Below are 15,499 nucleotides of genomic sequence, written 5' to 3'. Positions count from 1 at the left end.
TGCTCTCAGTGGTTTGAGCTACTGTGATCATCTCTTCTATCTAGAAAAAGAAAAGCTCTACTGTTCAGATAGTTTTGGCCAACATTGGAAGCAGAATAATTAAAAGGTTAGGTGGATAATTTAGAACTTAATTCCAACCTGTTAAATTTTAATTTCTGGAGTTTTTTTTTTTTTTTAAAGGAAAAAAATGAAGGCTGGATATTTGATGTCTCACAAACATCATAAGCCTGAGAAAAAAATTCAAAACAAAATATGCACAGTCATGCAAAATTCATAAGGATATCTATTCTCTGTGTGGAAAAAACGATGAACAAAACCTATGAAAGGACCTTCTTTCACTGTTACATTTAGTGGGTTAGCATAACAGTCAAACCAGTGCCCCAAAGCTGCTTTCTGTCCTGGTTGGGTCAGTACTGGAGCTGCCTTCCTTCCTGGGATTTGGCAGGTCAGCTTTTCCGCTCATCTATACAATATGCCAAATAAACTGGAGTTGTCATTCTAATGTCTTAAAACTGTAGGAGGCTGATGGTAACAATGAACTAATAGAAAATGCTAATGTCGTTCACTTCAGTCACACAGTCGTGTCCAACTCTTTGCGAACCCATGAGCCACAGCACACCAGGCCTCCCTGTCCATCACCAACTCCTGGAGTCCACCCAAACCTATGTCCATTCAGTCAGTGATGTCATCTAACCATCTCATCCTCTGTTGTCCCCTTCCCCTCCTCCCCTCAATCTTCCCCAGGGTCTTTTCAAATGAGTCAGCTCTTGGCATCAGGTGGCCAAAGTATTGGAGTTTCAGCCTCAGCATCAGTCCTTCCAAAGAACACCCAGGACTGATCTTGCAGTCCAAGGGACTCTCAAGAGTCTTCTCCAACACCACAGTTCAAAAGCATCAGTTCTTTAGCGCTCAGCTTTCTTTATAGTCCAACTCTCACATCCATACATGACCACTGGAAAAACCACAGCCTTGACTACCATTTAAGTAAAGGAGACCATCAGGATTAGACTGAGAGAGAATTTTTATTGAAATATCCATTTTCCTAAAAATCGAATTGGGCAGAGAAATAATATTTGAAAGGAAGTTGATACTAGGCATACAATTAGAAAGTATGTTAAATTCTGAGGTAAAAGGTTGAACATGGTAGGTATAATAGAGTGGGTGACAAAACTTGGATATTAGTCACAGGTCTTCTAGTCATTGTCTTTCTGAGCCTCACTTTCTCCAGGGGACTGGATTAGATCCTTTTGGGGGTGTATCCTAGCTTTGATTCAGTAATCCTATGAATGTACGTGTTTTTCAGATACTAGAACCAAATTATTTTACATTCTAACTAAAATTTAAATTTAATAGCTAAGTTAAAGTCAGATGTACACTTTGCAAGATGTCTTTGGTCTTACAATAACTTGATTAAAATCCTATGTTAATGCCATTAAATATGACAAAAGCTTTCAGAACATTTGCAGAATGACTGTGTTTCAGCAATATGCATCCAAGTACCGTTTGTATTATGGGGGGGAGAAACACTTGAGGGGCTGCATTGTCAACTGTGAACTGAGAATTGCTTGTTTTTTGGGCTTTTACTGTTAAAATTCCGTTGGCTTTTAATATATAATTTGAAATATATTTGTGTTTGGGAGAGAGAACCTTTAAAAACTTTCGTGTTCTAATTTTTTAAATTATCATCTCTAAGAAGAATCTAGTAAGGTAGATGAGTTCATGGACTGATTACAATAGAACCAATGATTAAATCCAAGTGTATAGGTTTGTGTGTTCACACACATGATATAATTGGCATTATTGGCTATTAGTAATCTAATTATTAGTAGTCTCCACATTTGAATTGAATTATTTAACATAATTAAGCATAGAATTGATAGGTCCTGGCACAGATGTCATGTGTATTGGCTGTTAACTACTCTGTTCTTAATACCAGTGATGGTGGTGCAAATAGCCAACAGGATTCCTTTTCTGTGTTTCAGTCAATGTAACTTAACCTTGCCTCAGACCATAGAATCTCAGACCACGTTATCCCCATCCAAATGAGCAAGATTATTGCTTTCAGCACTCACTCCCAAGGCTCTGCAGGGCCATCTACTAGGCTAAACAGTGGCCTTGGAGGCAGAAACTGGAATGAAGAGGTAATCTGACAACTTGTGCTACAGACTAGAGTTTCCTCCTCCTGTGGGTTTGGGCTGGACTACTGCTCAGAGTCTTTCTAGCTTTGCAGAAAGCTAGAATGAAGGAAATATATAGTCACCACCCCACTGAATCACCAGGGCCCTCTATTTATCCCTGCTATATTATAAGAACCACAAAGGTAGGGAAGGTGCTTTGTTCATACTTAATATTCCTAATGTTTATCTCTCCTACAACCCTGTGTTGAAACAATAAAGAAGGAGCATGGGAAAGAGTGAAGGGCCAAATCCTAGGGTTCATTCTAGTTTAGCTTGGGAGTTGTAGTCTGAGAATTACCATTTAGATTAAGCATCTTTAAAAAAATTTATTGAAAATTACTACATAAATAGTATATAGTAATTGTTACATGCGTGCTCAGTCTGATTCTTTGTGATCCCATGGATGGTAGCCCACCAGACTCCTCTCTCCAAGGGATTTCCCAGGCAAGAACACTGAAGTGGGTTGCCATTTCCTTCTCCAGGGGATCTTCCCAGTCCAGGGATTGTACCTACATTCCCTGTATTGGCAGGAGGATTCTATACCACTGAGCCACCTGGGAAGCCCTAATAATTATATGCAAGTATAAATAATAGTCTAATGAATGCTTTATTTAGCTGTCATCCACCCCTTTTGAGATTTTCTATCTGTTGCTATATACAGATGAATTGGGCCTCTTCTGTCTTTCCTCTGGCTTCATGAATGGCTAGTAGTATCATTCTAGAATCTTCTGTATTGAATGCACAGCTTGCAGTGATTGAGTGCACAACCTGCTGCCTTTATCATTTATGGTATTGCGTGGTATTCTGAGTCTTAAAGTCATAGGCTTAAAACACTATTATTCTCAGTAGATACCTTACAACTCTTGATTATGTATTATCTTTCACTTAGATGTCAAAGTCCCAGCCTCCCTGTTTTGAGGGTTGTCTGTTACATCTTTTCGGAATGAGTCTTAATTTCTAAATTGCAAAAATACATTATTTTTGGTTCAGTTCAGTTGCTCAGTCGTGTCCGACTCTTTGCAACCCCATGAATTGCAGCACTCCAGGCCTCCCTGTGCATCACCAACTCCCGAAGTTCACTCAAACTCATGTCCATCGAGTTGGTGATGCCATCCAGCCTCCTCGGTCGTCCCCTTCTCCTCCTGCCCCCAATCGCTCCTAGCATCAGGGTCTTTTCCAATGAGTCAGCTCTTCGCATGAGGTAGCCAAAGTTCTGGAGTTTCAGCTTCAGCCTCAGTCCTTCCAATGAACACCCACGACTGGTCTCCTTTAGAATGGACTGGTTGGATCTCCTTGTAGTCCAAGGGACTCTCAAAGGCTTCTCCAACACCACAGTTCAAAAGCATCAATTCTTCAGCACTCAGCTTTCTTCACAGTCCAACTCTCACATCCATACATGACTACTGGAAAAACCATAGCCTTGACTAGACGGACCTTTGTTGGCGAAGTAATATCTCTGCTTTTAAATATGCTATCTAGATTGGTCATAACTTCTTCCAAGGAGTAAGCGTCTTTTAATTTCTTGGCTGCAGTCACCATCTGCAGTGATTTTGGAACCCCCAAAAATAAAGTCTGCCACTGTTTCCCCATCCATTTCCCATGAAGTGATGGGACCAGATGCCATGATCTTTGTTTTCTGAATGTTGAGCTTTAAGCCAGCTTTTTCACTCTCCTCTTTCACTTTCATCAAGAGGCTTTTTAGTTCCTCTTCACTTTCTGCTATAAGGGTGGTGTCATCTGAGGTTATTGATATTTCTCCCAGCAATCTTGATTCCACCTTGTGCTTCTTCCAGTCCAGTGTTTCTCATAATGTACTCTGCATATAAGTTAAATAAGCAGGGTGACAATATACAGCCTTGACGTACTCCTTTTCCTATTTGGAACCAGTCTGTTGTTCCATGTCCAGTTCTAACTGTTGCTTCCTGACCTGCATATAGGTTTCTCAAGAGGCAGGTCATCTGGTCTGTTATTCCCATCTCTTTCAGAATTTTTCACAGTTTCTTGTGATGCACACAGTCAAAGGCTTTGGCATAGTCAATAAAGCAGAAATAGATGTTTTTCTGGAACTCTCTTGCTTTTTCGATGATCCAGTGGATGTTGGCAATTTGATCTCTGGTTCCTCTGCCTTTTCTAAAACCAGCTTGAACATCTGGAAGTTCACGGTTCACGTACTGCTGAAGCCTGGCTTGGAGAATTTTGAGCATTACTTTACTAGCGTATGAGATGAGTGCAGTTGTGCAGTAGTTTGAGCCTTCTTTGGGATTGCCTTTCTTTAGGATTGGATAGGCATTTTATTAAGTTGACTTGACTACCACATTAAGGCTTGTGAACTGACAGACAAGTTGAAAGGCTTTAGTTTGGCTTAAGTATGAGGAGTACATATAAAATTTTGAAAATATAAGGGAGAAATTTTAAACATACACCATTGAATGCATTCAGTAAGCTATTTTTAGCATCTGTATTTTATTACAAAATTAATTCTGCTGCTTCTTTACCAGTTAGGTCACAAGCATATGTTTTAAAAGATCCTAAAACAGGTGCACCCAGTGTCCTATAGTGGGTGATAACTTCTATTGGCAGACAGCTATTCATTGCTAACTGCTAAGTCACTTCAGTTGTGTCCAACTCTGTGGGACCCCATAGACGGCAGCCCACCAGGCTCCCCCGTCCCTGGGATTCTCCAAGCAAGAACACTGGAGTGGGTTGCCATTTCCTTCTCCATAGCTATTCATTGCACTTATACAAATTAGGTGGCCATTACACTTGCCTTTATTCCTTTCCATAGAAGTACCTTTGTGCCTCTGGAGCTGAGCACAAGTTGTAATACTTGTCTTTGAGTCCAGATATTTGTGAAAGCAGAGAAATTCTCTATTTGAGTATACTGATGTGTGTGCAGTTTTTCACCGTTTGGGGGCATGAATGTGTTGTTCCCATTTGTTACTTTAAAGGAAAAGACTTTTATAACTTTGATAGAACCGTTTCACTTTTATTTTCAAACCCTTATCAGGATGATTTTCACTTTTCTGACTCTCTAGAGTGACCACACAAAATGTAGGTTAGTTGTACCTTTAAACCTAAGGTGTAGATTATAGACACATTTTCAGTGTGCAGTACAACAGTAGGCATTCTTGTTAAATTAGTTTGAGAAATCCACTTTATTTTGTACAAGGTATGATCCCTTTGCACAGTGAACAAATATATTACAAATCTGGATTGTTTAAAAAAGTATTGCCATTTCACAGTTGCATTATGCTATTGTACAATAATTGTTTTTCTTATTCATTTGAATTGTATGCACATCACTGAGTCAAAACTTAATTTCTGTAAAGTAATGGAATAGATTTTTCCAAGTTGCCAGTATAATGCACAGTGCACGTGTTTAGGTTGACCATGAACATATTTGTGACAGTGCTAGACAGAAGTTCCTAGCAGTTGCTCTCTTAGATTGAAATGCCTTTTATCAGTAACTTTTAGCTGTGTGAAGCTGCTGTTGTCACAGTAGATTAATCACACCCTCTGCCTTTCCCTTCTCCATTGTATTGCCTGATTGAGTTGTATTACATTTCTTTGAAAATCATAGAATACTAGAGCTAGGGTTGGAGCTCCCTTGCCTTTCTCTGCTTCTCCCTTTTTTTTTTAATACATGGGGAAAAAAAGGAACCCAGAGAGGGCAAGTTACACTAATCTTGACCCAGTGCTTTTGCAATTCACCATGTCATCTCTTGCTGAATTTTGCCCAGAAGATACTCAGCAAAAAAGAGGTGCACCTTGAAACTTGAGTGACGCTGCTTGTTTGCTGTTTGCCAGGCAGCAGTTATTGTACATGCAGGGTGAGGGAAGAAGGTAAAACCTGGGACTGAGACACGTTCCTTCTTGTTGATCTGACTTCACCATGCTTCTAGATCCTTACTTGACAAGGTACTTGAGCACTTGTTGCCCTGAAATACCGAGGTAAGTCTCTTATCTATATTTCTACATATGTATGAGAAACATTTCCTTGGGCCTACAAAGTAATTTTCTAGTATTTATATTTTAATAAGGCTTTTTGGAAAGTAAATCTGCTATTGCTGATCACTTGCTCCCATGCACACATGCAGCATTCATGTAAGTGTTATATTTTCCCCTAACAATAAAATTTGTTTGTGCCTTGAGTGAAGTGGGGGAGGGAGGATTTACTCATTTATTTTCTTGCTTTTGCTGGTTATTGACCAAACTAATGGGTTCCATGGCAGACTTCCAGTGTGTGTCAAGGGCTGCAGAACTCCCACATTTCCTGTAGAGCTGGTCCAGCTTTGCAGTCATGTACAGTCACTTGGTTCCTCTTCTATATACCTGTTTGGAAGTATTTTTTGTGGCCTGGACTGTTAATCAGGGAATGGAGTGGTATTGGGGTGGCTGTTGGTTTTCTCAGTTTGCCCTTTGGGTGTTCAATTCTTGTGAGGAGGTCCTCCTTAGGGCTTGGGAGTGGCGGCTTTTTGACCCATCTGAGCTCTTGTTTACTTACATTCATTAAAGTGGAGCATATAGATACACCAAATACTGGAATCGGGGGCATTAAGCTGTTGTAATACATTTTTGGCCATCTCAGTAGGTGGTGCTTGGAAGGTGGAAGTAGTTCATATACTTAAAGTTTTTACATCATGTCACAGTAATTTGTTACAGTCCATTCTTTAATCATTTCATTTAGTTCCATCAGAAAGCATAATACACTTTAACAACTTAAACTTCCTATATCTGCTTTTAGGAAGTGGATTTCTACTTCCTAAAAATGGGAGTCGAATCTCTTCTGCAGTTTTAGGTTCCATACTACATCAAGCTCAAGATTTGTGAAGAAATGCTTGAAAGCATGTACTTTTCTGAGTCAAGGAATGCCAACCAAAATAAACTCAGGAGGCCAAATAACCATTTGTAGGGATACTCAATTCTTACCAGTCTATGACTGCTTGCTGAAAGGCATCATCTCAGAGTTTTATTTCATATGAAATGACTCAGGAATTGGATAGCTAAGGAGATACAACAAGGCTGGGATCGGCTTGCAGTGTTCTTGAACTTTGAATTGGCAAGATTTGGTAAAGCTGGCTTAGAAATCATTGTTTGACTGAAAGAGGCTGCTGCGCTCTGGAAACTTTTTTTTCTTCTACTACTACCAGGGGCAGAAGAGGGAGAGTTAATTTGTATTTCTTAAAGTTTTATTAAAAAAAAAATTGAAGTTGTCAGCATTAGACTATATATTAAACTCTGTAAGCTTGGCTATTGTCATTTATTTGACCTGACATACATGTGCAGGTGCTTTAGGATTGATGTTAACACAGTTTGTGTCTATGTACTAATTATCTTCGGCAATAAAGCAGATAATTGAGGAACTAAAGATACATATACATTTCAGGTGCCTCAAAGTAGTCCCCTCACCTCCCCAGTTCCTTTTCCTCTTAGGAAAGTTGGTAAAACCTATTCTACGTGCTTTCTAAGCAACATGTTTCAGATAATATATATATTTAGCTGATGTTGATGAGTAGCTGTATCTTAAATGTTTTCAAAGATCATATCCAGAGCATTTGGGGTTGGGGGTGGGTGGGTGGTAGATTTTGATTTTGAGAACAGACTTTTTGAACAATTAACCCAGTCCCTTGGAAGCTCTTCTTTAGTTCCAGGTGAATGTTATAACTAATACGCAGCTGGAGTCAGTCAGTACCATTATTTCAAGTCAAGGGATTGTCTTCTTTCAGAGAGTCAGAGAATATTCAGCAGAGCACATTGCAAGAGAGAGGCTTATCCCTCTTAAGACTGCTTGTCCTGGGATGGCCCACTGGCAGGGCTCTTTCTTACTGGGAGGAGGTCATAATGACCAGGAATATGGCTGTTCCTAGGTAGGTCGTATGGATTCTGGATATAGCTGGAGTTACAACCGCGGCCTTCTTGGACCACACTGACTGTGGGCTCTAAGGAATATAGTGAAAAATGAGTTCAGAGAACAGATTAGCTTTAGTTGCCTCTTTGGGCGGGGGAAGAGAATTCTATTTAACTTGGTGGGGAGAGAAACCAAGGACTTAGGATAAGTGTATGAGGATTAGGACTGAGGCTTGTTCAAGAGATTGAAAATTTAAGTGAGTGTGTTGTCAGAATCCCAAGCTCTGGTCAAAACCAAGGGACCTTAGAATATCCCTCCTACCTTAGCGGTAGGAGTCTTATCAGTGAACCCAGGGACATGGATTCAACTGGGAGAAAGTAGAACAAGATAATTTCAAAACTTACTAACTGTTCTGATTGTTTTCTGTTTTAAACAGGAATTTGTGTCAACAATCAGTTGAGGAGTGTGTGTATGTGTGTGTGTGTATGTATCAGCTCCCCACCCCCAGTATTTCTGCTTCATACTTAGTGTTTTTTAAAAAGCAGAGTTGGCACAGAATTTGATTTCTTGTATAACAGTGGATAGAGGTCCTGCAAAAGACAGTTCACTTTGAATTCCTTAAAAAAACAACAAAAGAAGGGGATGTTTTCAAAATGGGGACTGGAGAGGGCTGATTTGACTTCAGATGCTGCACTGATGCCCTGCTTTCACTAAGTTACTTATTTGAGACACCTACCAACTTCATATATATTTTTATTAGATGTCGACAAGGATGGCATATCTGTGTACGGAGACCCCCTGTGCACAGGCGACTTCATTTCTACATAGCTGCTTTCTGGAAGCTTGCAGGTGAGGATGGGTGGGTCCTTAATTGTGGCATAAGGGTTTTCACTGCTATTCAAGGAACAAGTGCTAGAACTGCACACGGATTCTTTCATGTAATCTGCAAGGCAAGAGAAATTTCTTAGGACAAACAAGGACATACGCTGAAATACCAAAAGCAGAGTACGGTTTATGTGCTGTCAGACTTGTGAAGTTGTAAACGCCTATGACAGGCTAAGATTCATTTACTAACTACGTTGAGAAATGCTTTCTGAGGTAAGCAGAGTTCTTTTTTTTTTTAAAGAAACGTGTTTTGGGGGATAAGAACTTTTTTGTTTTAGTAGGCAGAGCATCAGAGAGGGATTAATTCAAGATATTCATAATGTGCTTTCACATCTGTTATTTAATTTTTATAAAATCCTGCAAGGATAGTTTACTGTTTGCATTTTAGAGGATGATGGCCCAGGGAGCTGAAGTGATTTGGCTAAGGTCATATGGCACATAAATGACAGTGCCAATACCCGAATCCATGCCTCAGGACTCTTTGGCTTGTCTGTTTTCTGTGACATTTTTCTGAATTCTTTTTGACCACTAAGCTTAGGTTCAGCAGTAGGTGTGTGATTCGGCACAAGTGTCAGCAATTTGGCAACCTTTAGACAGCCCACGGGTAGTATGTGCTCTCGCGAAGCTCATGATCAGAGGCAGGGCAGATTGAAGTGTAACAGGTTTAAAAAGCACCTTGGTTTCAAGCTAGGCTTTGGGAAGTTCCTGTTTTCTAGCAAGCCTGCAGTATATCTTGTGGGGTCACTTACTCCTGTTCTTGTGAATGCTCACTGAAATCTAATTTTACAGAATCTTTTCCTGATACCAGGAGAACTCATGTTGCTTCTCCTAGTGTCTCTCAGATGCGTCATCCCTAAGACTTTCGAGTATATTAGGGTATGAAAGGTTGCAAACTAATTTCCAAATATGAAGCAAGGTAACTGTAGCTCCCTGGAGGAAGAAGGTTTTCTTTGTCACTGGGAGTCACAAGGAAAGGGGAACCCTTCCTTCAGTCTCTCTGCTGTTTCACCTTTTGGGGGAAAATTCCTGCCTCCTGTTGATTGTTTCAAATGTGGCAGAATTTGCCCAGAAAAAGCAGAAGACTAATCTGGCAGTTCTGGCCCTCCTCCTAGGCTCTGCCAGCCAGGGGGCTCTAGAAATAAGCACTGAGTTGCAGGGACTTTAGTCAAGAGTGATCTTAGAAGTCTAAATTTCTTTTAAGTGGTAGCAGATGGTGAAATTTCTGTTTCTCAGCTCTAAATTTCTATAAGTGGTAGCAGATGGTAAAATTTTCAGATGATCTTTCCCTAGAACCACCATAGATTACATTTTGGGCCGCTCTTTATCTATGCCTTCTGCCTCCAACTTGTGAAATTAATAAAAATGTAAAGAAGTGGAAGTGGTAATGTAATTCAGGAGGTGACTGGAGGTACCTCCAGGGAGAGGACACTCCACGTGACTGCAGAGTAGTTGACATGTGTGCCGCCGCAGGAGTCTCCCACAACAGGGAACTGGTTGTAGGGGATTTACTTTTTTTGGTTGGGATTCCCTAGTGGCTTAGCTGGTAAAGAATCTGCCTGCAATGCAGGGGACCTGGGTTTGACCCCTGGGTCAGGAAGATCCCTTGGAGAAGAGAATGGCTACCCACTCCAGTATTCTTCCCTGGAGAATCCCATGGACAGAGGAGCCTGGCAGGCTATAGTGCATCGGTTCGCAGAGTCAGATGCGACTAACACTTCTTTGTTAGTGTAGGGTTATTTATGTTTGTTTTCACAATTAACGTTTTCTCAATCTTGTACAAAACTGCATTCACCTATTAGTTCCTTCTAGTGTAGGCACAGCAGTAATAATTATTTCCCCTTCCGCTTTACTACTTAATGAGGAAATTGAGGTTTGAATAGGGCAGTGACTTCCCCAGGGTCACACTGGTCATTGGTATTAAAGCAAGCTCCAAAACCAGGCTCAGAGCACATTGTGCCACAACTTAGCCCACAAGTGGAGAGAGAGAGATGTGAGCCTTGGGTCCGTTCATAGTTTGTGCCCTCTCTAGCCTAGAACCCTAGAGAGGAGAAATATTTTCTAAAAATTCTTCTTGGCTCTCCTTGGTCTTCGTTGCTGCCCTCAGGCTTTTTCTCTAGTTGTGGTGAGTGGAGGCGACTCTTCGTTGCCGTGTGCCGACTGCTCTCGGGGTGGCATTTGTTGTGGAGCACGGGCTCTAGGCGAGCTGGCTTCCATAGCTGTGCCTCCAGGCTCTAGTGCATAGACTCAGTAGTTGTGGTGCACAGGCTTAGTTGCTCCTGGCAGGTGGGATCTTTCTGGACCAGGGGTCCAATTTATGCCCCTGCATTAGCAGGCTGATTCTTAACCCCTGGACCACTAGGGAAGTCCTGAGAAAACATCCTTGCTAGATAGCAGTCCCAGCCAGCCCTAGCAGAGGCTAAAGGGAGGCTGGATTGTCCTAACTGCTGGTGAGGTGCTCATCGGGGGGAGGTGGCTGTGGGTCCTTGGTCATGACCTACCTGAGCCACATTAAATTGCTTCTAGTGAATACTTTGTTCCTTAGTATAAGTGGATTGGGGTTAATTAAGTCTAAGAACCCCAGCTAGCCAACTGTTCCCACTTGAGGTTCTCTGACTTTCCCAGCCAAGTAGTAAGGCAGTATGACTCAGCTGCTTACGTGGAAGCTGAGGACTTCCAGTGTTGCTTAAAGGGCTGCTCCCTGAGTGGAAAGTCCTACACCTCGCCCCTCCTCCCCATGCAGGCACATCCTTTTGCTTTGATTGGCACCTGATTCAGTTACATATTTTCTAAAATTGGATGATTAGTGGTAGCTCGAGCTCGCTTTATAGCACACATAGCTGGTCTCTGCTCACTCCAGTTAGATCATTTGATTCTTGTTACATCTGTGCCGGGGGCCCACGCAGTGAGGACTAATATTACTACTTTAGACATGAGGAAACTGAAGCTCATAAAGTTTGCCTAATGCTAGTAAGTTAGGACAACCCCTACCTTCTCTGATACCCAATCAAGATGTTTTCCCCTCACATTTTGTTACCCTGTTTATGGACTTCTCTGGTGACTCAGATGGTAAAGAATCTTCCTGCAATTTGGGAGACTGGGGCTCACTTCCTGGGTCAAGAGGATCCCCTGGAGAAGGGAATGCCTGCCCACTCCAGTATTCTTGCTCTGAGAATTCCAAGGACAGAGGAGCCTGGTGGGTGACAGTCCAGGGGGTCACAGAAGAGTTGGACCTGACTTAACGACAACAGCCTCCTCTCTTATACCCTAACTGCAAACTGTATCTGTATCTGAAGGTACAGTTCGCCCTCAACAAGGAGGGTGTTTGACCTGTGGGGCCCAGTTCTGCTGAGAAAGCCAAGCTGTAGGCTTTTTGTGGCCATCCCATGACCGATTGTTACAGCATTGGGCAAGCCTTGACACTAGCTCCTTGCTGAACAGAGATTCAGCCTACCAGTAGTGCAGCTCTTGTATCCACCAGAAAAGCTGGCTGCTTTCAAGTTTGGGGAAATAGAGTTTGCTCTGTAGCAAAGGATGCATCTAAATGGATAAAAGAGAAGCTTGGTTTTGTGGGAATGGGGGCTAGTTTCAGGGAGCAGCTGTATCATCCATAAAGGGACCAGAGGTAAAGACAAAAAGATGGAGAAGAGTGTGTGCGCATGCGCGTGTGTTTTGAGGTAGCGTTGGCAGGGTGTTGAAATACAGAATAATCTGGATTCTACTTCTAAGGACTGGAGGGAGGGGAAGGGCAAGGCCAGCTGGAAAACTATACTTCAGGAAGCTCTTCCTCTCTCCCGATGAGTCATCTACCTGCCTGCCCTGAGGGAGGGCAGGGCAAGGGGAAGAATAACCAGCTGCTTTAGGACACTTCCTCGTCTTTTTATAGCCCCACTTCTGTGCCAGTGTCTGCACTTCAGGCGTGTTGCAAAGAAAAGGGAAGCTTCAAGCAAGGCTACCCAAGCTCTGGGGAGTTGCTCTTTCAAGGCCTGTAATTAGCATCAAGCCGGCAGATGTAGCCCTATAATGCCCTGGTACTGCTTCTCACATAGTTCCTACCTCTCCCAAATCACATACAGCCACATACTATCAGAGGCAGAAGGGGTCTCTGAAATGAGCTGGTTGAAACATGTTCATCTTATAATGGAAGCAGCAAATCGAGAAGGGGAAATGACTTTCCAAGGCCACCTTGTGAGTAGGATTTGAGCTTAACACTAGCCTTTGTTCAGTCACTAAGTTGTGTCCGACTCTTTGCAACCCCATGGGCTATAGCTGACATGGAATTTCCCAGGCGAAAAAACGAGAGTGGGTTGCCATTTCTTCAGGGGATTTCCTGATCCAGGGATCCAACCTGAGTCTCCTGCTTTGGCAAGTGGATTCTTTAACATTGATTCACCAGGGAAACCCAACCCCAGCCTTTAGGTTCACATTATCATCTAGTTAAGGCCAATATTTCACTATTGCTGAAAACCCAGGCACCAAATACCCATCTCTTTTCTTCTCAGCCTACTCATATTAGGAGGCCACACTGCCTTTTCTCTTCCTGGGCCCTGACTTCCCACCTTTCTCTTGATTGAGAGATAAGGACTGGGGAGAGGAGTTGGAGATTTCAGGGCCAGAAGGAGAACTGGAGGGAGGGGGAAAAAAGTGGCTGAAAAAAGTCTTCATCTTATAATGGAAGATGTCATGATGTCAGTGGGCTCCTGATTACCTTGGAAGCCAAGGTTACTGCAAGGAGACACCTGAAGGTTGGATTAGCAAGGGGCCTACAGGTGGGGAAAGTGAGCAGCAGTAGGACCCAGGATTTCAGGATAAGGGTGATGGAGACTAGTGGGGAGGATTTCTTCTATAGCACTTTGAAATGCATGACAGAAAAGTGTTGTCATGAAGCAGTTTGTTGGAGAATAATTGTGAGGGTCAGGAAGGGGAAGGAGAGATGGAAAGGTGTTTAGAGAGAATGGGGTTGGCAGTGTGAATGGCCTCATGCACCCTCCTGGATGACAAGGGAAGGTCTTCAGAAGTAACGGGAGAGACGGAGCATTGACTGAATTGCGTTAAGATTTAGCATGTCAGAGCTGGAAAGGGCTTTAGAGACCCTGTCCTAATAGAGGAAGAAACCAAGACCCAGAAAACAGCCCCGTGATCGAATCAGGGCTACACAGCAAGAACCAAGACTAGAACTCAGTTCTTTTTTTTCCTTTTTCTTTTAATTTTTTGTCTGAGTTCTGAGGCTTGCAGAATCTTCATTCCTCAACTCAGGATTGACCGTGGGCTCTGGCAGTGAAAGCGCCAAGTCCTAACCACTGGACTCTCAGGGAATTGCCCCGTAGAACCCAAATCTTTTAACTCCCAGATCAGGTCTCTTTCCCACTGAGTTCAGAGAACACTAACACTCTTAACTCTGATAACCACTGATTTGGTCTGGCCCAGCAGTTTTAGGAAATAATTCCACTCCTGGTACATAACTTGTTTATTGAATGTGTTTTGGGGGACATCCAGTTGGTGGGGTTTATTCCATGTCCCTGATACGTGTAAAGCTGTGACCTGTGATTTTCTGTTTTCCTCTGGTTTCTGGTATGTTGATCCCTAATACCTGTTGGTACATTTGCCTATATAGCCCTCTTTTCTCTCCAGTTTAGAGGATGAGATTTATAGTCAGGGTGGTGAAACGAAACCTGGCCGCTAGCCTGCTCGGCCTCCCCTGCACTCAGACTCAGATGGATGATCCCACAGAACAGGGGTGCGTGATGCCGAGGCTGGGACACTGCTGTCCTTAACTGCGTTTCGCATTCGTGGCTGCGAGTAACAGCTCTTACCACAATGCGCAGGACACAAAGTGCGCTGGGAAATGTGTGTTCATGTACTGCGGTGTCTGGGCCTGTCTGTGTTCATTCAGGCTTGAGTAATGGGTATTCTCAGAGGTGTCAAGGGCCCATGCCTCTTGGAGAAACCGAGGTCCAGGATCATGGTGATGAAACAGTATAGTTGCCTTTCTGTTGTTTAGCTTCATCTACTATGATGGTGCTCGCTTTCATTCAGGTGGTTTAAGTCCAAAAAAAAAAAAAAAATTGCCAGAATGATGCTCCCAAGGGTATAGGGTTCTTTGCTGACCAGGAGGCTATGGGTGGCTGCCTGTCCCCAGATAGTTCTCTTGGGCAATGCACATCTTAACATGTGCTGGTGGAGACTTGTTCTTCCTGCCCTTGTGTTCAGAACACAGAGCTCACCGCCACCTGCCCCTAGCACCCCCTACTTCTAGTAAGCACCCCCTACTTCTAGTAAGCACCCCCTACTTCTAGTAAGCACCCCCTACTTCTAGTAAGCACCCCCTACTTCTAGTAAGCACCCCCTACTTCTAGTAAGCACCCCCTACTTCTAGTAACCACCCCACAAAGGGCTGTATATGACTAGCTCTCCTTGGTTAGGAAATAGTTGTGTCTCAGGAATATCTTAGGCTAAATCTGATGGGAAATCTGAATCAGTCTAGACCAGTGGTTTGTAAGTGTTAGGTGATCTGCTACATAAGGATACCCTGAGGCACTCAGCACTCTTGATCTGTTGCGTCAGAATCTTGGGGACGCAGGGTGTGGGCATC

General features: G+C 42.8%; 1 protein-coding gene across 6 annotated transcripts in view; it reads right to left on the bottom strand.

Moving 5' to 3' along the window:
• Positions 7,349–15,499, bottom strand: part of MEGF11 (multiple EGF like domains 11) — a 390,793-nt gene continuing 382,642 nt past the window's right edge. For 4 of the 6 annotated variants that reach the window (XM_018053628.1, XM_018053631.1, XM_018053629.1 and 1 more), the window contains one exon: positions 8,033–8,968. In XM_018053628.1, the coding sequence (XP_017909117.1) occupies positions 8,745–8,968 (224 nt within the window). In that variant the 3' untranslated portion in view covers positions 8,033–8,744. Of the gene's footprint in view, positions 8,969–15,499 lie in introns of all 6 variants that reach the window. The other 2 variants (XM_018053635.1, XM_018053633.1) reach the window with 2 other exon arrangements.

This window comes from Capra hircus, chromosome 10, assembly GCF_001704415.2.
Source record: "Capra hircus breed San Clemente chromosome 10, ASM170441v1, whole genome shotgun sequence".
Taxonomy (NCBI): Eukaryota; Metazoa; Chordata; class Mammalia; order Artiodactyla; family Bovidae; genus Capra; species Capra hircus.
Note: the sequence above shows the minus strand (reverse complement) of the source record. Positions and strands in the feature narration are given on the sequence as shown.